At 39.4% G+C, this 21,599-nt stretch overlaps 2 protein-coding genes across 2 annotated transcripts; one reads left to right on the forward strand and one right to left on the reverse strand.

Moving 5' to 3' along the window:
* Positions 1-1,265: 1,265 nt before the first annotated feature.
* LOC110838587 (lysM and putative peptidoglycan-binding domain-containing protein 3) lies at positions 1,266-6,373 on the reverse strand. Its single transcript, XM_022081904.2, has 3 exons — positions 5,704-6,373; positions 5,094-5,283; positions 1,266-2,288 (listed from the first exon to the last, which is right to left on the reverse strand). The coding sequence occupies exons 1-3, from the start codon at positions 5,721-5,723 to the stop codon at positions 1,755-1,757; spliced, it is 744 nt and encodes a 247-aa protein (XP_021937596.1). The 5' UTR covers positions 5,724-6,373; the 3' UTR covers positions 1,266-1,754.
* A 77-nt stretch (positions 6,374-6,450) lies between these two features.
* LOC110838588 (uncharacterized) lies at positions 6,451-11,019 on the forward strand. Its single transcript, XM_022081905.2, has 3 exons — positions 6,451-6,694; positions 8,337-8,546; positions 10,009-11,019. The coding sequence occupies exons 1-3, from the start codon at positions 6,588-6,590 to the stop codon at positions 10,280-10,282; spliced, it is 591 nt and encodes a 196-aa protein (XP_021937597.1). The 5' UTR covers positions 6,451-6,587; the 3' UTR covers positions 10,283-11,019.
* Positions 11,020-21,599: the final 10,580 nt, after the last annotated feature.

Below are 21,599 nucleotides of genomic sequence, written 5' to 3' on the forward strand. Positions count from 1 at the left end.
ATAAAATAATTTGTTAATCCCATTATTATTGTTTTAAGAAATGTAATAATTATTCTCTAAAAGCATACAGAGTTGTGCATGTCATGGGTTTAATATATCTATAATGTTATAACTATGGTAACAAAATAAAAAAAACAAATAAATAATTAGTAATAAACACAAAGTATCTTGAAAACCTACCAAATTCATTTTAGTACTACAAGTTTATTTTAACAGAAATGGTGATACAGTAAAACCTGTTTAAAATGGAATTGGATTAAACTGAAACTGCCTTCATGAATATTTTATTATTTTCTGGTAATAAATTTTGTGCTTTCTGAAATTTATCTGACAAAATAAACAAATACTTTTAATATACTATTGGGGGCAAAAAAACATTATGAAAGGGAGGGGGTTAAAATGTGCTCCTTTGGATTTCATTGTCATTAGGTTTTCCTGTATTACTTTTAAATTTCTTTATCAACCACTGTAATCACAGAAAACTTCTAGCTGTACCAAGAAGTTTGCACTCCCCACAATCTTACACCGTAGTTTACACTCCGCAGACAATAATTTGCTAAGTATGATTTGAGGTTTACACGGCAATGAGTCCGAAGATGGCTGTCTTCTGGGTTGTATTGCCACGTAGTGTGGTAGAAGTTTACCTAGACAACTGTCTTCAATTATTTGCTACTTCATGATTTGAACTGTGACTGAAGAACAGTGCTGCACCGTACAAGGTATTTTCTTTTCAGTTGCTACATTTTGTATTAATTAAGCTATAAAGTTAAAGGAAATCCTAATTCAGTACAAATTATAAAATATCTCTCAAGTATATCATTTTAACTTCTGACAATTTTGAAAAGAATAGCTTCTTTTGGAACTACAAAAATACTTCCTATAATAAAATACATGTATACAATTCTTTTGTGTATGTGAGTGTTTCTAATCTTATATGAAATATTAACCATTAATTTCTTGACTAAGCTCTCTGTTAATTTTATACAGTGATATGCATTAAACTTTATTAGTTATGAGTTAACTTTAAATAGTGACACATCAGAGAACGAAGATATGTCCTTTCATGGGGAAGATGGACACATGCAGCCGAGTTCACACGTTTCATCAAGGTATGGGTTTGTGGAGTGGAAGAATTTTAGGAAAAGCCACGTCAATGCTCTGTGGCTTCGAAGGAGAAATCACAGTTTTAAAATGTAAATAATAATTCTTTCCACTTTGTTTGCAGACGTTGTATTCATACTTTCAAAACTTTGGGCAGCTGAGGGTCTGGTTTTGTAATTCTTTATTAGCAGTTCTTTTTTATGTGAATCTCAGACAACTTTACCAATTACAGTACAATATATTGTAAAACAGGAATGAAAAGCACAACTGCCAGCATATTTTGTGATATAAGGATTATTCCTGGATACTGTCCTCTGACTGCAGTTGATATTATGTCTGTTTCATAAGCTGCTGTCTCCATCTTCAGGTAAAAAGAGAGAGCAATGGCAACTAAGTTGACAAGTTAAATAGAGCTAGTCTGTAATTAGGTTCAGTTACTGCTTTTACCTGAAGAAAGGCATCCTCTGTTTACAATGTAGACATAATTAAACCAAGGCAACAGACATAACCTAGGAGGTATCATTAGTATCATAATAGTGGATCACTGTCATAGACCTTCATAACTAAATCTTACTTTGGCTTTGAAACCTACAGCAGATACACATTCAAATTTTACTTCCATCATACCATTACGAATAATACAGATGTTGGTGCTATGTATGTTTGTCTTCAGTTGTATATAGTACATACAAAACTGGACCTGCAAATCCAAGCAGAAGAGAGCATATTAATAATTGCAACCATGTCAGACCCCAATCTGCTCCGTTGCAGCTGTACATAGACTTGTCATCACTGGATATATTAGAGTTTTCGTGCTGTATCAATGGACTAGTGCTACGTTCCACATCCAAAGTCTCTAGAGTTGTTCTATTTGTGCCGTACACACGCGTGGCATCGTCTACGAGAAATTCAACTGTGGGCACACTGCTGACATCTTTGGGCAAGGTGTTTGACATTTCTACTTTCATCACATGACTGGAGGCAGACATGTCATTAATAAGACTGTCACTTGAACTGTCTGAGTTGGTACAATTACCACTTCTTGCTTCACTGATAACTTTATGAGACAAACTTGCATGTACACCAGGTAGTTTCCTTGTAAATAGCCTCGCTGGAATCTTGACAGTCCTCCGAGCAAATACCTCATTGTCTCTGTGAATATTATTGATTCTTTTCAGCTCTGCGATCTGCAATACAGTGTCGGGGTTAAAAATCAAATATAAACACTTAGAAACAAGTATTTTAAAACATTTAACACTGCGAGTCTGTCCTTAAATTTACAAGTCTTATGTTCCTTTATGATGGCGTAAAAAAGGGACTGAGACGTGATGAATGAGTCAAGAGTCAGAGAAAAGTGTTGGTAGATAACAAAGATAATTTTAATAAAATTATATGCTACACCATGATATGAGTGTTATTAAATTAAATTGAAACTGAAGAGTTTGATATTGGGATTTCAGTGGTGACAGTATTGACCTTCAAATACTGAGTTAGTACATAAACCAGACTGACCTTAATGACGGGATTCAGCACAGCATAGGGTTAATGAAATAAGAAGCCCAGAATATATCTGAACTAAACTGAGTACTGATGAAAGACATTAAGAAGTTTCACAAGATAACACTTTCAAGTTATACTTACCTTACATTTACATCAAGATCTGAAGCTTTCATGGTGACTGAATGCAGCGAAGTCTTAAGCGATCAGGTAGTGATACTATAATTAAATATTTTGAGACTTTGTTTTCATCATCAGAGTTGTGACATCAACACATATCATGCCGTTCTCACGTGCCTGATTCCCCAAGATGTCATTACATTTTAATGAAATATGTACTTGTCTAAATATGTTTCTCTCTAAGCGTAACCTTCACCTCATTACTAAGTGAGATTTGAGGTCACAGCGGCAAGTGTGAAGATGACATTTTTCAGGGTTGTCATGTTGTCATGTTGTGAGATTTAGTGATATTTTAGTGGTGTTTGCTGCCTCACTGTCCTGATGATGGAGGCAGCAAGCACCTATGAAATGTTGGTAAACTTCTACATGGTGCACCAACCCAGAAAACAGTCATCTTTGACTTGTTACACGTTCACACAATTTCTGTTAAGCATTTCAGATCATACAGCCTACCTGTCAATGAATCAGAAGATGTAGCAGCTTCAGGTGTAGTGCTGGACTGTTGCGACATGCGATGTTAGTACTAGCCATCCGACGTGCAATTTTATCTTTGTGACATTAGGATTGTATGTAAGGTAACAGAAGCAAACATGGAAGTCATTTCTTTATTTGTCCCAGTATAAAACATATCTTAAAGGCATTCTTAGGGATGATTGATTCTCTTGCTACTTCAGTATATTTTCATCAACATTTTTTTGTAATTTCCAGGGTTTGGCAGAGAAGATTGATGCTTTTATGTTGAGTATCATACAACAGTGCAAGGTTTGGAGACAGGTTTTCAAGTCAATATGTACAGCAGTTTGGTTGGGTATAATTCATGAGACTGTGGTTCCAGCAAGATGGAGCCAAATCACAAAATTATTTCTCAGTCCACGATTATTTTTTGTAGAGCTATCTGAAGAATTTTGCATTTGAGATCCAGCCTGCCACTGTGGATGAACTCAAGGTCAGTATGAGACAAGTGATTCATGATGTGTTACAACACATGATGGATGATTTTACGAAGTGCCTCCAAAAGTTCATGACTGTAGAATGGGTAATTATACTGCATTCTGTTTTTTAAGGGTGAGCAATGCAAATATCTGACTTAGATTTCTGTTATATGTATATTATTATATGTGTATATTATTTGAGGAGGCTAGGGCTCGATTTTGGGCTGTTATGCCATAGTAGTAGTAGTAGTAGTAGTAGTATATTATTTATTTGATGAAACAATTTATTTACAAATGAAAATAATCTCTGCAAGACCACATTTTTTCACTTGGACAAAAAGCAGTGAAGGTATTCAAAAGGAGTTAAAGATAGATTTTTTGACTATAGAAATAAATTATGTAAATATGAAGGAAATGGAAGGCATACCTACTACAAAAATACTTACGCAGTATAGTCCACACAGAACGGAAATATTGGGGGACTATAAAAATTATGGGCAAACCAAGAGATTTTAATGGAGATGGAACAAGCCACTGGGGTTAATCCTTAAAGTTGATTATTTTTAATGTATCATGATGGATGATGAAAGACATGGGCAACCGAATGAACCATTTCTTCTGCCAGAAGAAGAAATGGTTCATTCAGCCACCTGACGTGGCTTGTTGCCCGAGAGTCTTTCATCAACTTCAGTCGCTGTGAAATATTCACTTGATATATCATGATGGATATTTAAATTTAGATCTTGGATCCATCTTTTACAGATTCTATTGACTGTTATAAACTTTTTCAAGCCTTTATTCTATCTATAGTTATGTTACAGCACGTCCTGTCTTCACACTAACTTGTAATCACTAAGTTAAATAGTACATTGTTTATTATGGCAACAACACTGTCAGATTTATTGTAATATATATGCATAATTTTATTTTGCCTCCTGTGAACAGTTAATCAGCCAGTTCATACAAAAGATTCTGATCAACAAATTTGTCCTGCCATTACAGAAGAGATTAATTGGTCTTCTGATTAATGTGATCAAATATGTCTGAATAAGCTAACAAAATAATTAACTCATATGCATGTGGGATCTTTAACAACTTTCCCTGTAATATTTTAAAAATGCTGTAAAATTTTATTATAGTCACAAATCTGTTCTATTAATGTGGCACAAGTATCACTTTAGTTTTATCAAAATGTGTAATTTATTTTGTAATGAATCATCATCTGACTTTTAATACCTCCATATAATTTCTCATATTCTGGTGACACACTATATCAATTTTGAATTTGAGTAGGAAAGTAAATACAAGAAAGTCTGTACAGCCATGCCGATGTTAATTTATTTAAATCATTTTGGGAACATTCTACCACTAATAGATACTAACAGGGCAATTGAACTGAAGTGCAAGTGTCTGCAATGTATCTCCTGGCTGAACTTCTCTCTCCAAAAATGGCTCCTGTTTATACAATTTCAAAGGATGCTGGTCTTCTTCACTGTCACCATCTTCATCACTACTGTTGTTGCAGAATACATATCTATTGCCTTCCAAGTGGCCTCGATGATACAACTTAAGCCTGCAAGATCAAAAATATAGTCAGTACTTCAGTAACAATAAAAATGTATCCTTTGAGGGAAAGTTCAAGAATTTATAACTGTTGTTTGATCTATTTGATTCTTCATATGACACATGTCAAATTACTTTCTATACGTCATATAAAATATTACCAACAATCATATAGCTACAACATTCTCTTAATAATTACATTATATTGTAACGCTAGAAATAAATTATAAATATCCATGATAGGTTCCATATGATTCACATAATTGTGGCCTTTTTAAGATTCTACATAGAAGAATTGCATTTTTGGGCTTCTTGTATAGTATTAAATACGACCATGCAGCTACAACATTATTCTATTAATAATTACACGACATTATAACCTCAAACATATATTTGGAAATATCCCTTACGGATACCGCCTGGTTCACACCTTTGTGTTTTTTCTTGCATGTCTCCACACTTTACTTCGAACAACACGATTTTCTTTATATTTCACTGTAGCTCACAGAAGCTGTAGTTAACACATGTTTACTACTAACACACAGCTCCAGCAACCACCTTCACATATCACAAAAGCAACCTGTTCAACTATATTCCTTTATCATTCCAGCTTTCAGGATTAACCCACTTATCCTCATAGACACCACACAAAGAGGAACGTTCGTGGCTGTCGGATATACAGAAACTGTTCTACAACTTCCCGCAAAGAGCGAAATTAAAAGTGCTTAAAGGATCACGAATTATTTGCATAGAGCATTTCGTAGTTCTTAAGTATTCCTTGCAAAATTCGCATGAAATGGATAGATCATGGGGAGATTGTGGCTGGGGGTAGAATGCCCAGATTATCCGGTGCGCCCTGAGCAAACCATAGTTTTAATACCAGCTGGGATCTAAAGAAACTGGGAAGAAGATATAAACCTGAAATTATTTTGTAACTTTGATTTTAGGAAGCACTATTTTCACATTTTTAAATAACTGAAATCGAGGCTCGTCTTTCATTTTATGACGTATAGGAATCGAAAAAAGCATTTTCTTCTCAAAACCTGTTACTAAATCAAAGGTGCGATTACAATTTTTCACCGAGATGGGTGTAAATGATAAATTCAGAAATCTTGGCGACATAATAAGCAGGAAAACGTTCTAGAAGAAAAGTACTGAAAGCGCCCAGGGATGAGAACAAAGAACAAATGTAGATCTAGATCTATCGGATTATCGAGAAGGCTGTGCTATGAAGGTTGATCTTTTGTGTTCAAATTTACTGTATGGTTTATATCTGTCACATTGCTTTTGTATTTCAGCTATATAAAGTGAATTATGGCAGAAATGGCGAGTTTGCAAGACGATAATTCAGAAGGAAAACATGTTCAACTGTTTCGTGTTCGAATGCGAGGCGTTTTCGAAAAGATCATGACTGGCGTGAGGTGAGGAAGGTTATGTACGTTTGTAAAGGCTTACCTAAATATAGTAGGGATTCAAAAATGTTGCTGTTGGGTTGTTGGTGGATTAGTTATGCGATTGAGAATGCGGAAATTAGTAAACTTTAATTTTACGTTGATTTCTTGTTTACGTTACAACTAATTTATTGGATACTGTGGATGACAGTGTTGCTCACATAATTGCAGGTGTCCTGGTGCTTAAAATATTTATTTCTTTCATTGGAGATTAAAACAAGTAACATTTAGGCTGTGACTTGGGCAAATTTGTGGTATTTGATCAAATTGCACTTGTCCCGGCCTGACTGTTCTTGGATCATACAACAGGTAGTGCTACTGTGTGGGCAGGTGCAGTACTATAGAATAGAATTTATGTACATTCCATAGATCCTTTATAGGCCCAAGCCAAGGATGCAGAACATGCCATAGCACACATACAATGCTTGTTTCTAATTCCAATATAAATTGCATAGTTATGACAGTAATTTACAGTCAGCTACAGTATTACCACAAAAATAATTACAGGAGAAAGCATAACCATTATTGCTTACATGTAATGTGATACTCCTTATAGTAAAGCATGCTGACCTCAGTTTAGGGATAATGTACTGAGTAATTCAGTGTTCAGCAACCTTTCTACACTTGCGGCACACTAAATATTGTCGAAGAGTCATGGCGGCTCACCAACCCCATTTTGTATATTGTTGAGGGGGGGGAGGTGGTTTATGGCACTGATTGGCTGCGGCAACTTCTTACAAATCGACCACAACCGAAAAATGTTCTATTTGATGTTCATAATTATCCATCTTTATTATAATGTCATGTACTTTAAATATATTCATCATTTGAATAAATTAAAACATACTTATACATATTGTTTAATCCAAAATTTATTAACCATGTGTAATCATTAAAACTTAAAGATACTTATTTGTATTTTTATATGTGATTATTTCACAGTATTCTAATCAGTTTCCGCTGAGTATGGAATATGACTGTCATTTACAAATAGTGGATGTGATCAGAGGAAATATTATTTTTAAAATAAAACTAGACATCAGTAATTATCTAATTACGAAAGTCTATAATTAATTTAATAGCAATGTGGTTCCTATTTACTGTTATGTCTCTTTGCAGAAAAATACATAGAGTAGCAATAAAAGTAAAATAGAGGTATATATGTTTTGCCTTTATAGAATGATCTAAGATTTTTCATTTGTTTAAAATAAATCATATATTATTCATTTATTTTATTTGTAAGAAATTAGTTTATATTAAATGTAATGCAGTCTCTTTGTAGTGATGAGAACTGAATAGAGAGGATTCTATTTTGTCCGTGTCCCTAAATATCTGAAGGCGAAGGTTCATTATGTGAGATCCTTGGAAACGTGTCTTAGCAAATGAAGACTGAAAATTGATTGGAACATTTGAAGTGTTTTCATATGTTTTCTGTTTAATGTGACAGTAAAAGTTCTTATAGACTGGAGTTATTAAAGCTATTTAAACTGTTATGGTAAGACTTGACCAAATAAACAAGATATCATTCTTTGTTTCTAATCATTTTTATATAATTTTTAGATCTTGTTGGAATTTGAGCTATTGAAACAAACTTTCTATCCTTTTTTTTAAGTTTAGAGAAGTTTGAGGAGATTTATGAGGCAGTGCTACAGGGAAGGCTGTCATGTGCGGGGCGTTTGCACACGATATGGACGAGTACTGCACTGGAAGGCATGGTGAAGGAACTGGATGAGGTTATCATTGAGGAAAATGTTAATGATAAGCTAAAACAATTGGCAGAAATCACTGAAGAGTGTCAACAAGACAGGGGCACATTAGCATGGTAATGTAGTCTACTCTAATAAGTCTTGAACTTGTGACATGGTATCATGACATTTTCTTGGATTATGCTATTACGTTTCCTTTTTCCATTTTCTTCCTGCGCCTCTGTATTGGAAATGTGTTATCTTCTTACTATTACATGTTATTTCCAGTTACTGTATGAGAAGATATGTTTTACAATGGCATAAGTAGTTCGTATGAGTAGAGTACAGATCTCATGAAAGTTAAACATTTTATGATCTGAAGCTTTCATGATTACTGAGTGTAATGAATTCTTCTCAGGCTACCAGCCCTGAGGACAAGGACGAAGACGGTTCTCGAAACGTTGGTGATTTCTCCGTTAATCCACTTGACATGGCTGGTAGCCCGAGAAGAATTCATCTATACTTTATAATTAAAAAAATCATGCTTAGATGTTAAGGACTTAATGGAGAGATATTCATAATCATTTCATTATGGCTGTATCTGCATTTTCCTATTTGTGAAGACAAATACTGTGTTGTCTTGATGCATAAAAGCCTTTACCACGCCTTATACCAAGTTTTTCTGGTAAATGTTCATCTCAGTTTCAACATGCTTTAATTTTTATTTCATATCCAGTTTTACTTAACTTGGTGCAGGAACTGATAGATCTACGAGATAACGCTCTTTGTATGTGATTCATTTTAGCATGAAATTAAATTGGCAAAGGTTGCTGTTAGTGTCTTTGTGTTCTGTCATGCCAACTTATGCTAAGAATTTCCTAAATCAAAACTTATTCATCCCCTTCCCTTTTTACACTTATGCTTGGGGGGGGGGGGGGATTGGGGGAATGGTGGTCAATAAGTAATGCTGCTAGTCGGGCACCTTTCTGAGAGACAAAAACACATTTTGTAAGCTGAGTCGTGTGCTTATTACTTACTAATGAAACACATTTTTTCACTCAGTATCCTATTTATTTCATTGACATGCTAAGTTCAAACAGTGACTCAGTACCCCTAGGGGTAGGGAATAGCAGAGTCAAAGGTACTCCTTCAGTTATCGTTTCCTAGAATAATTTTGTTGCGTTGAAAGCATTTCATACTGCATTCTTAAGGAGTATGAATTTCAGATTAAATGCCCCCTTATGTAAATTTTCAACTTTGCTTATACGCTTTGGTTAGTCTTGCGTTTCCCCTAAGTAACTGCCATTTACCTGCTCTCCCATCAATCGGCACTAATGAGATTCTCAGATCGCTGGTAACAAAACTGAATCTTCTAGTGAGTTTTCTGAAAAAGAATAGTGTCCTTGCAGATTAACAACACATAGAGGCACAGTAGGAAAATGGACTCCCAAGTTATGTATAAGATAAAGATGTGAGTTGAATGAATGTTGGGAGATAGTTTTATGTCATCTTCATTTCGTTTGTCACGTTTAATTGGCTGGAAATATTGATGTTCGTATTTAATATTTTGTTTAATCGCATGTTGTCTGTGTTGCATAGGAGGCCACCTGCGAACTTATCGGAACATGTTAGATCGTTTGATATGAAGGAGAAGATAAAAAGGAGAAATGAATTTGAAGCTTTTGTTAGTGATAAAGAAGCTGAAGTGGAGAAACTGAAGAGAGAAGTGTCAGATGGACGTATGCGTGTTTGGAAACTAGAAAATGTTTTAAATGAACAGTTAAACAAGCTTCGCTCTGTTTATGAAAGAGAGAACAAATACCAAGCAGAGCTTCAAGTTCACTTTGACCAGTTAAAAGAACAAGTACAGTAGATTCATACTGATGAGTGCAACAGTAATGCATTTAGTACATTGTTTACTGTAGCGTAACCAGTATATGTCAGCCCTTGAATAATCATATATGAAACAAGCACAGTCAGGACAGTAGTAACAGCCAAGCTGCGGTGGCCTTACCACATGCACAGAACAACTAATGAACTTCCATATTTGCTCTTAGGTTTTTAAATATTTTGTGAACTCTGGAGTCTGTGTAACTCTGAGTGAATTTTAATTGAAGGTGAATTGCGGTAAAATCACTCGTAAAATTCATATGACAGGACTTGTATTAAATTTTTACTTATTATGTTTAAATATTTTGCTTATCTTATTATTTTATTTCTAGGTTGAATAGGTTTAGCAGTAAAGAACACAAACATGAACCATCTGTTTCTGCAATAACATACACCTAATTGAAAATGGCAGGGAAATTGATTAGGTGGGGGGGCACATACAAATAATTCTTGCAGAAGAGTAAATGCGAAGATGGTTGTCTTTTGCGTTATTGTGCTGTACAGTTTGATAGAAGTTTACTGACATTTCAGAGGTGCTTGCTGCTTCCATCATCAGGGCAACGAGTGTTTGTAGGCTGTTTCTTTATTATAACTGTTTAATACAAAGTTTTAAGGAAAAGTCAGTCAAACATCTCCTTTATATAAACAAGTGTTGTACAGGTATGTAATTAATGATAATACACCAACAATCTTAAGCTCCTGTAAAGCAGCTGGCTATGAGCTGTTTGTGAATTTGTTTCATAGAAGTGGCAGACACTTTCCTCTTCCTCATCACTGTCTAGACATCTTCCTTTTTATGGTGCAAGGTTGTTAGCCTTGCGACCAACCCCCAACCTGGAGGACCAGGGTACCTATCTTAGTCTGACCTCTCCCCCTCGACCAATCTTGTTAGGGAGGCCCTACCAGTAGCTATGCTACCGTCAGCATAGAATAAAATAATTAGGATGTTTAAATTTCTGTGGCACTGTTGGAAGGTGTCTGTGGCATCCCTGTTCTGAACCAGTGGTCTAAACAGTCTGGAGCATATCAGATTCCAATTCAATGGGTACTGGGACATGGTGCAGCTCTTACACTGGAAGTAATTTGGCTGGAATCCGAAGTTTACCACTTGTCTCCAACTAGTGCCAAACTTAAGAATGCATTGAGCTTCACATATACTCCCCTATATGCCCCCATGACATGGTACATATGCATATGTACAATTTTATGTTTTTTCTTGTAACTTTTCTTATAGTATGACATTTTTTTAGCATTCAATTCTCCTGGTAGAATTTAATCAGGGTGCCCACTTGAAGGGCTATACAGGGCCCCCTATACCTCCTCAGTAGAATGGTTATGTATGGGTTTTCATATGTGACCATTAGAAAGCCTACAAATGAGCCCCTATATATGACCATTAGAATGGCTACATAGGAATCTATTCCTGCCCATTTAAAAAGGTGTATGAGCCTACTACATACATGACCATTAGAATGACTATGGGCCTACAATGTTGTTTGTCATCAGGCTTTCGACTGGTTTGATGCGGTCCTCCATTTTCGCCTATCTTGCGCTAATCTTTTCATTTCCACATATTTTCTACAGCCCACATCCTCAAACATCTGCGACACACATTCCAATCTTTGTCTCCCCCTACAATTATTCCCTTCAATTACCAAATTAACCAATCCTGGGTACCTCAGAATGTGTCCCACTATCCTATCTCTGCTTCTCGTAAGATTTTTCCATAGACTTCTTCCTTCGCCTATCCTGTCTAAGATCAGCTCATTTCGTACTTTATCAGTACACTTAATTTTCAACATCCTTCCATAGCACCACATTTCAAATGTTTCTATCCTTCTTCTTTGTGGCTTTCCCACTCCATTGTTATGAACAGATTAACTAAGTCTTGGACCAGGACTGACACTTTGGCATGACCATGGTAATTGAAAGAGGATATGAGTTTTTGAACCTGGAACATTAGCAGACTCTATAGGGCTGACTGCTTGTCTTTGCAAGTAAGTGGTCTTCAGAGCCCGCGTGAGGCAGAGACTGCGGCTGGCAGAGACTGTGAGAAGCAGAGATTAAGAATAGGTGAGACTGGGTGTTACACAGACTGAGTCCGGCAGAGAGAAAGTCCAGCAGGGACCATGTGATGTAGAGATCAAGACTAGCAGAATGTGTGTTACACAGACTGAGTTTGGCAGAGAGAGAGTCGAGCAGGGATCGTGTGATGCAGAGATCAAGACTAGCAGATTGGATGTTACAAGGACTGAGTCCGGCAGAGAGAGAGTCCAGCAGGGACCATGTGATGCAGAGATCGAGACTAGCAGATTGGGTGTTACACAGACTGAGTCTGGCAGAGAGAGAGTCGAGCAGGGACCGTGTGATGCAGAGATCGAGACTAGCAGATTGGGTGTTACACAGACTGAGTCCGGCAGAGAGAGAGTCGAGCAGGGACCGTGTGATGCAGAGATGAAGACTAGCAGACTGGGTATTACTCAGACTGAGTCTGGCAGAGAGAGAGAGTCCAGCAGGGACCATGTGATGCAGAGATCAAGACTAACAGACTGGGTGTTACCTTGTTAACCAGAGACGGAGTCAAGCAGAGACGTGGTGAATCACACACCATGCAAGGAAGACACCGGTTGAGGCACAGAGTGAGTACGGTTGAGACTGTGTGGTGTAGACAGTAGCAGAGTCGGGTAGGGTCAAATTTAGAAGAAACATAACCAAATTTTTCGAAATTTTCAAAAAATCAAAAAACGCTGCAAATCTTCTGAAAACCGCACAAATCCAAAAATTTTCGGAAAATTCGAAAAAAATTTAAGAATTGAAAATTTTCAAAAACTCTTAGTTCTGTGCGCTTTTTATACGATACCCTACGTTTTTTGATTTCTCGAAAAGTTTGAAAATTTTCAAAATTTTAAAAATAGTTGCAAATGGCATGAAACGCAAAGATAACTGCAGATTTTCGAAATTCTAGACAAAAATTTTGACCCGGTCACTTCCGCTCCCTTTCTCTTAGGGAAGCGGGGTCTGCCGGACTCGCTCTCTGCAGGATACGTTCCCTCTGTCAGCCGACATCTGCCAGGCCGTCTGTTGAAAGACCTGGTTCGGCAGAGACCGGGTGAGGCACAGACCGAAACAAGCAGAGAGGTGTGAGACAGACAGAGTGAGGCGAAGACGTGGTGAGTCACAGAAAATGGGAAGCAGAGATCGGGTGAGGCAGAGACCGAGTCAAGCATGTACAGGCTGATGCACACACCGCATCAAGCAGAGACCTTGTTAACCAGAGTCAAGCAGAGACGTGAAGCACACCGTGCAAGGAAGACACCGGTTGAGGCACAGACTGAGTACGGTTGAGACTGTGTGCTGTAGACAGTATCAGAGTCGGGATCCGGCAGAGTCTAGTTCTGATAGAGATGGGTATGGTCAAATTTTGAAAAAATAAATCCAAATTTTTCGAAATTTTCGAAAAATCAAAAAACGCTGCAAATCTTCTGAAAAGCGCACAAAACCCAAAATTTACGGAAAATTCGAAAAAAATTTAAAAGTTGAAATTTTTCAAAAATTCTTGGTTTTGTGCGCTTTCTAGACGATTTCCTACGTTTTTTGATTTTTCGCAAATTTTCGAAAAATCTGAAATTTCAAAAATTTTCGAAATTTTGAAAAAATTGAAAATGGTTGCAAATGGCATGAAACGCATAGATAACTGCAGATTTTCGAAATTCTAGACAAAAATTTTGACCCGGTCACTTCCGCTCCCTTTCTCTTAGGAAAGCGGGGTCTGCCGGCGTCGCTCTCTGCAGGATACGTTCCCTCTGTCAGCCGACATCTGCCAGGCCGTCTGTTGAAAGACCTGGTTCGGCAGAGACCGGGTGACGCACAGACCGAAACAAGCAGAGAGGTGTGAGACAGACAGAGTGAGGCGAAGACGTGGTGAGTCACAGAAAATGGGAAGCAGAGATCGGGTGAGGCAGAGACACAGTCAAGCATGTACAGGCTGATGCACACACCGCATCAAGCAGAGACCGGTGAGGCACAGGCCGAGTCACGCAGAGACCTTGTTAACCAGAGTCAAGCAGAGACGTGAAGCACACCGTGCAAGGAAGACACCGGTTGAGGCACAGACTGAGTACGGTTGAGACTGTGTGCTGTAGACAGTATCAGAGTCGGGATCCGGCAGAGTCTAGTTCTGATAGAGATGGGTATGGTCAAATTTTGAAAAAATAAATCCAAATTTTTCGAAATTTTCGAAAAATCAAAAAACGCTGCAAATCTTCTGAAAAGCGCACAAAACCCAAAATTTTCGGAAAATTCGAAAAAAATTTAAAAGTTGAAATTTTTCAAAAATTCTTGGTTTTGTGCGCTTTCTAGACGATTTCCTACGTTTTTTGATTTTTCGCAAAATTTCGAAAAATCTGAAATTTCTCCTGAGAAATTTCAAAAAATTTCCAAATTTTGAAAAAATTGAAAATGGTTGCAAATGGCATGAAACGCATAGATAACTGCAGATTTTCGAAATTCTAGACAAAAATTTTGACCCGGTCACTTCCGCTCCCTTTCTCTTAGGGAAGCGGGGTCTGCCGGCGTCGCTCTCTGCAGGATACGTTCCCTCTGTCAGCCGACATCTGCCAGGCCGTCTGTTGAAAGACCTGGTTCGGCAGAGACCGGGTGACGCACAGACCGAAACAAGCAGAGAGGTCTGAGACAGACAGAGTGAGGCGAAGACGTGGTGAGTCACAGAAAATGGGAAGCAGAGATCGGGTGAGGCAGAGACACAGTCAAGCATGTACAGGCTGATGCACACACCGCATCAAGCAGAGACCGGTGAGGCACAGGCCGAGTCACGCAGAGACCTTGTTAACCAGAGTCAAGCAGAGACGTGAAGCACACCGTGCAAGGAAGACACCGGTTGAGGCACAGACTAAATACGGTTGAGACTGTGTGCTGTAGACAGTATCAGAGTCGGGATCCGGCAGAGTCTAGTTCTGATAGAGATGGGTATGGTCAAATTTTGAAAAAATAAATCCAAATTTTTCGAAATTTTCGAAAAATCAAAAAACGCTGCAAATCTTCTGAAAAGCGCACAAAACCCAAAATTTTCGGAAAATTCGAAAAAAATTTAAAAGTTGAAATTTTTCAAAAATTCTTGGTTTTGTGCGCTTTCTAGACGATTTCCTACGTTTTTTGAATTTTCGCAAATTTTCGAAAAATCTGAAATTTCTCAAAGGGGTACCCCTTTGAAAAATTTCAAAAATTTTCGAAATTTTGAAAAAATTGAAAATGGTTGCAAATGGCATGAAACGCATAGATAACTGCAGATTTTCGAAATTCTAGACAAAAATTTTGACCCGGTCACTTCCGCTCCCTTTCTCTTAGGGAAGCGGGGTCTGCCGGCGTCGCTCTCTGCAGGATACGTTCCCTCTGTCAGCCGACATCTGCCAGGCCGTCTGTTGAAAGACCTGGTTCGGCAGAGACCGGGTGACGCACAGACCGAAACAAGCAGAGAGGTGTGATCCAGACAGAGTGAGGCGAAGACGTGGTGAGTCACAGAAAATGGGAAGCAGAGATCGGGTGAGGCAGAGACACAGTCAAGCATGTACAGGCTGATGCACACACCGCATCAAGCAGAGACCGGTGAGGCACAGGCCGAGTCACGCAGAGACCTTGTTAACCAGAGTCAAGCAGAGACGTGAAGCACACCGTGCAAGGAAGACACCGGTTGAAGCACAGACTGAGTACGGTTGAGACTGTGTGCTGTAGACAGTATCAGAGTCGGGATCCGGCAGAGTCTAGTTCTGATAGAGATGGGTATGGTCAAATTTTGAAAAAATAAATCCAAATTTTTCGAAATTTTCGAAAAATCAAAAAACGCTGCAAATCTTCTGAAAAGCGCACAAAACCCAAAATTTTCGGAAAATTCGAAAAAAATTTAAAAGTTGAAATTTTTCAAAAATTCTTGGTTTTGTGCGCTTTCTAGACGATTTCCTACGTTTTTTGATTTTTCGCAAAATTTCGAAAAATCTGAAATTTCTCAAAGGGGTACCCCTTTGAGAAATTTCAAAAAATTTCGAAATTTTGAAAAAATTGAAAATGGTTGCAAATGGTATGAAACGCATAGATAACTGCAGATTTTCGAAATTCTAGACAAAAATTTTGACCCGGTCACTTCCGCTCCCTTTCTCTTAGGGAAGCGGGGTCTGCCGGACTCGCTCTCTGCAGGATACGTTCCCTCTGTCAGCCGACATCTGCCAGGCCGTCTGTTGAAAGACCTGGTTCGGCAGAGACCGGGTGAGGCACAGACCGAAACAAGGAGAGAGGTGTGAGACAGACAGAGTGAGGCGAAGACGTGGTGAGTCACAGAAAATGGGAAGCAGAGATCGGGTGAGGCAGAGACCGAGTCAAGCATGTACAGGCTGATGCACACACCGCATCAAGCAGAGACCGGTGAGGCACAGGCCGAGTCACGCAGAGACCTTGTTAACCAGAGTCAAGCAGAGACGTGAAGCACACCGTGCAAGGAAGACACCGGTTGAGGCACAGACTAAATACGGTTGAGACTGTGTGCTGTAGACAGTATCAGAGTCGGGATCCGGCAGAGTCTAGTTCTGATAGAGATGGGTATGGTCAAATTTTGAAAAAATAAATCCAAATTTTTCGAAATTTTCGAAAAATCAAAAAACGCTGCAAATCTTCTGAAAAGCGCACAAAACCCAAAATTTTCGGAAAATTCGAAAAAAATTTAAAAGTTGAAATTTTTCAAAAATTCTTGGTTTTGTGCGCTTTCTAGACGATTTCCTACGTTTTTTGAATTTTCGCAAATTTTCGAAAAATCTGAAATTTCTCAAAGGGGTACCCCTTTGAGAAATTTCAAAAATTTTCGAAATTTTGAAAAAATTGAAAATGGTTGCAAATGGCATGAAACGCATAGATAACTGCAGATTTTCGAAATTCTAGACAAAAATTTTGACCCGGTCACTTCCGCTCCCTTTCTCTTAGGGAAGCGGGGTCTGCCGGCGTCGCTCTCTGCAGGATACGTTCCCTCTGTCAGCCGACATCTGCCAGGCCGTCTGTTGAAAGACCTGGTTCGGCAGAGACCGGGTGACGCACAGACCGAAACAAGCAGAGAGGTGTGATCCAGACAGAGTGAGGCGAAGACGTGGTGAGTCACAGAAAATGGGAAGCAGAGATCGGGTGAGGCAGAGACACAGTCAAGCATGTACAGGCTGATGCACACACCGCATCAAGCAGAGACCGGTGAGGCACAGGCCGAGTCACGCAGAGACCTTGTTAACCAGAGTCAAGCAGAGACGTGAAGCACACCGTGCAAGGAAGACACCGGTTGAAGCACAGACTGAGTACGGTTGAGACTGTGTGCTGTAGACAGTATCAGAGTCGGGATCCGGCAGAGTCTAGTTCTGATAGAGATGGGTATGGTCAAATTTTGAAAAAATAAATCCAAATTTTTCGAAATTTTCGAAAAATCAAAAAACGCTGCAAATCTTCTGAAAAGCGCACAAAACCCAAAATTTTCGGAAAATTCGAAAAAAATTTAAAAGTTGAAATTTTTCAAAAATTCTTGGTTTTGTGCGCTTTCTAGACGATTTCCTACGTTTTTTGATTTTTCGCAAAATTTCGAAAAATCTGAAATTTCTCAAAGGGGTACCCCTTTGAGAAATTTCAAAAATTTTCGAAATTTTGAAAAAATTGAAAATGGTTGCAAATGGCATGAAACGTATAGATAACTGCAGATTTTCGAAATTCTGGACAAAAATTTTGACCCGGTCACTTCCGCTCCCTTTCTCTTAGGGAAGCGGGGTCTGCCGGACTCGCTCTGTGCAGGATACGTTCCCTCTGTCAGCCGACATCTGCCAGGCCGTTTGTTGAAAGACCTGGTTCGGCAGAGACCGGGTGAGGCACAGACCGAAACAAGCAGAGAGGTGTGAGACAGACAGAGTGAGGCGAAGACGTGGTGAGTCACAGAAAATGGGAAGCAGAGATCGGGTGAGGCAGAGACCGAGTCAAGCATGTACAGGCTGATGCACACACCGCATCAAGCAGAGACCGGTGAGGCACAGGCCGAGTCACGCAGAGACATTGTTAACCAGAGTCAAGCAGAGACGTGAAGCACACCGTGCAAGGAAGACACCGGTTGAGGCACAGACTAAGTACGGTTGAGACTGTGTGCTGTAGACAGTATCAGAGTCGGGATCCGGCAGAGTCTAGTTCTGATAGAGATGGGTATGGTCAAATTTTGAAAAAATAAATCCAAATTTTTCGAAATTTTCGAAAAATCAAAAAACGCTGCAAATCTTCTGAAAAGCGCACAAAACCAAAAATTTTCGGAAAATTCGAAAAAAAATTAAAAGTTGAAATTTTTCAAAAATTCTTGGTTTTGTGCGCTTTCTAGACGATTTCCTACGTTTTTTGAATTTTCGCAAATTTTCGAAAAATCTGAAATTTCTCAAAGGGGTACCCCTTTGAGAAATTTCAAAAATTTTCGAAATTTTGAAAAAATTGAAAATGGTTGCAAATGGCATGAAACGCATAGATAACTGCAGATTTTCGAAATTCTAGACAAAAATTTTGACCCGGTCACTTCCGATCCCTTTCTCTTAGGGAAGCGGGGCCTGCCGGCCTCGCTCTCTGCAGGATACGTTCCCTCTGTCAGCCGACATCTGCCAGGCCGTCTGTTGAAAGACCTGGTTCGGCAGAGACCGGGTGAGGCACAGACCGAAACAAGCAGAGAGGTGTGAGACAGACAGAGTGAGGCGAAGACGTGGTGAGTCACAGAAAATGGGAAGCAGAGATCGGGTGAGGCAGAGACCGAGTCAAGCATGTACAGGCTGATGCACACACCGCATCAAGCAGAGACCGGTGAGGCACAGGCCGAGTCACGCAGAGACCTTGTTAACCAGAGTCAAGCAGAGACGTGAAGCACACCGTGCAAGGAAGACACCGGTTGAGGCACAGACTAAGTCGGTTGAGACTGTGTGCTGTAGACAGTATCAGAGTCGGGATCCGGCAGAGTCTAGTTCTGATAGAGATGGGTATGGTCAAATTTTGAAAAAATAAATCCAAATTTTTCGAAAAATCAAAAAACGCTGCAAATCTTCTGAAAAGCGCACAAAACCCAAAATTTTCGGAAAATTCGAAAAAAATTTAAAAGTTGAAATTTTTCAAAAATTCTTGGTTTTGTGCGCTTTCTAGACGATTTCCTACGTTTTTTGATTTTTCGCAAAATTTCGAAAAATCTGAAATTTCTCAAAGGGGTACCACTTTGAGAAATTTCAAAAATTTTCGAAATTTTGAAAAAATTGAAAATGGTTGCAAATGGCATGAAACGCATAGATAACTGCAGATTTTCGAAATTCTAGACAAAAATTTTGACCCGTTCACTTCCGCTCCCTTTCTCTTAGGGAAGCGGGGTCTGCCGGACTCGCTCTGTGCAGGATACGTTCCCTCTGTCAGCCGACATCTGCCTGTTGAAAGACCTGGTTCGGCAGAGACCGGGTGAGGCACAGACCGAAACAAGCAGAGAGGTGTGAGACAGACAGAGTGAGGCGAAGACGTGGTGAGTCACAGAAAATGGGAAGCAGAGATCGGGTGAGGCAGAGACCGAGTCAAGCATGTACAGGCTGATGCACACACCGCATCAAGCAGAGACCGGTGAGGCACAGGCCGAGTCACGCAGAGACCTTGTTAACCAGAGTCAAGCAGAGACGTGAAGCACACCGTGCAAGGAAGACACCGGTTGAGGCACAGACTAAGTACGGTTGAGACTGTGTGCTGTAGACAGTATCAGAGTCGGGATCCGGCAGAGTCTAGTTCTGATAGAGATGGGTATGGTCAAATTTTGAAAAAATAAATCCAAATTTTTCGAAATTTTCGAAAAATCAAAAAACGCTGCAAATCTTCTGAAAAGCGCACAAAACCAAAAATTTTCGGAAAATTCGAAAAAAATTTAAAAGTTGAAATTTTTCAAAAATTCTTGGTTTTGTGCGCTTTCTAGACGATTTCCTACGTTTTTTGATTTTTCGCAAAATTTCGAAAAATCTGAAATTTCTCAAAGGGGTACCCCTTTGAGAAATTTCAAAAATTTTCGAAATTTTGAAAAAATTGAAAATGGTTGCAAATGGCATGAAACGCATAGATAACTGCAGATTTTCGAAATTCTAGACAAAAATTTTGACCCGGTCACTTCCGCTCCCTTTCTCTTAGGGAAGCGGGGTCTGCCGGCGTCGCTCTCTGCAGGATACGTTCCCTCTGTCAGCCGACATCTGCCAGGCCGTCTGTTGAAAGACCTGGTTCGGCAGAGACCGGGTGACGCACAGACCGAAACAAGCAGAGAGGTGTGAGACAGACAGAGTGAGGCGAAGACGTGGTGAGTCACAGAAAATGGGAAGCAGAGATCGGGTGAGGCAGAGACACAGTCAAGCATGTACAGGCTGATGCACACACCGCATCAAGCAGAGACCGGTGAGGCACAGGCCGAGTCACGCAGAGACCTTGTTAACCAGAGTCAAGCAGAGACGTGAAGCACACCGTGCAAGGAAGACACCGGTTGAGGCACAGACTGAGTACGGTTGAGACTGTGTGCTGTAGACAGTATCAGAGTCGGGATCCGGCAGAGTCTAGTTCTGATAGAGATGGGTATGGTCAAATTTTGAAAAAATAAATCCAAATTTTTCGAAAAATCAAAAAACGCTGCAAATCTTCTGAAAAGCGCACAAAACCCAAAATTTTCGGAAAATTCGAAAAAAATTTAAAAGTTGAAATTTTTCAAAAATTCTTGGTTTTGTGCGCTTTCTAGACGATTTCCTACGTTTTTTGATTTTTCGCAAAATTTCGAAAAATCTGAAATTTCTCAAAGGGGTACCACTTTGAGAAATTTCAAAAATTTTCGAAATTTTGAAAAAATTGAAAATGGTTGCAAATGGCATGAAACGCATAGATAACTGCAGATTTTCGAAATTCTAGACAAAAATTTTGACCCGTTCACTTCCGCTCCCTTTCTCTTAGGGAAGCGGGGTCTGCCGGACTCGCTCTGTGCAGGATACGTTCCCTCTGTCAGCCGACATCTGCCTGTTGAAAGACCTGGTTCGGCAGAGACCGGGTGAGGCACAGACCGAAACAAGCAGAGAGGTGTGAGACAGACAGAGTGAGGCGAAGACGTGGTGAGTCACAGAAAATGGGAAGCAGAGATCGGGTGAGGCAGAGACCGAGTCAAGCATGTACAGGCTGATGCACACACCGCATCAAGCAGAGACCGGTGAGGCACAGGCCGAGTCACGCAGAGACCTTGTTAACCAGAG

This window comes from Zootermopsis nevadensis, unplaced genomic scaffold (assembly GCF_977971745.1).
Source record: "Zootermopsis nevadensis isolate Lab colony 2312 unplaced genomic scaffold, Znev_1.0 Znev_ptg000015l, whole genome shotgun sequence".
Classification (NCBI taxonomy): domain Eukaryota; kingdom Metazoa; phylum Arthropoda; class Insecta; order Blattodea; family Termopsidae; genus Zootermopsis; species Zootermopsis nevadensis.

What these genes read in the sequence shown, in the direction of transcription:
- LOC110838587 (XM_022081904.2), bottom strand. Translation starts at nt 5,723, where the DNA reads ATGCAAGAAAAAACACAAAG. An exon ending in ATGCAAGAAAAAACACAAAG is followed by an intron (nt 5,284 to 5,703) that starts GTGTGAACCAGG and finishes TTGATCTTGCAG; the next exon opens with GCTTAAGTTGTATCATCGAG. An exon ending in CACTTCAGTTCAATTGCCCT is followed by an intron (nt 2,289 to 5,093) that starts GTTAGTATCTAT and finishes ACTGTATTGCAG; the next exon opens with ATCGCAGAGCTGAAAAGAAT.
- LOC110838588 (XM_022081905.2), top strand. Translation starts at nt 6,588, where the DNA reads ATGGCAGAAATGGCGAGTTTGCAAGACGATAATTCAGAAGGAAAACAT. An exon ending in AAGATCATGACTGGCGTGAG is followed by an intron (nt 6,695 to 8,336) that starts GTGAGGAAGGTT and finishes CTTTTTTTTAAG; the next exon opens with TTTAGAGAAGTTTGAGGAGA. An exon ending in GACAGGGGCACATTAGCATG is followed by an intron (nt 8,547 to 10,008) that starts GTAATGTAGTCT and finishes TGTGTTGCATAG; the next exon opens with GAGGCCACCTGCGAACTTAT.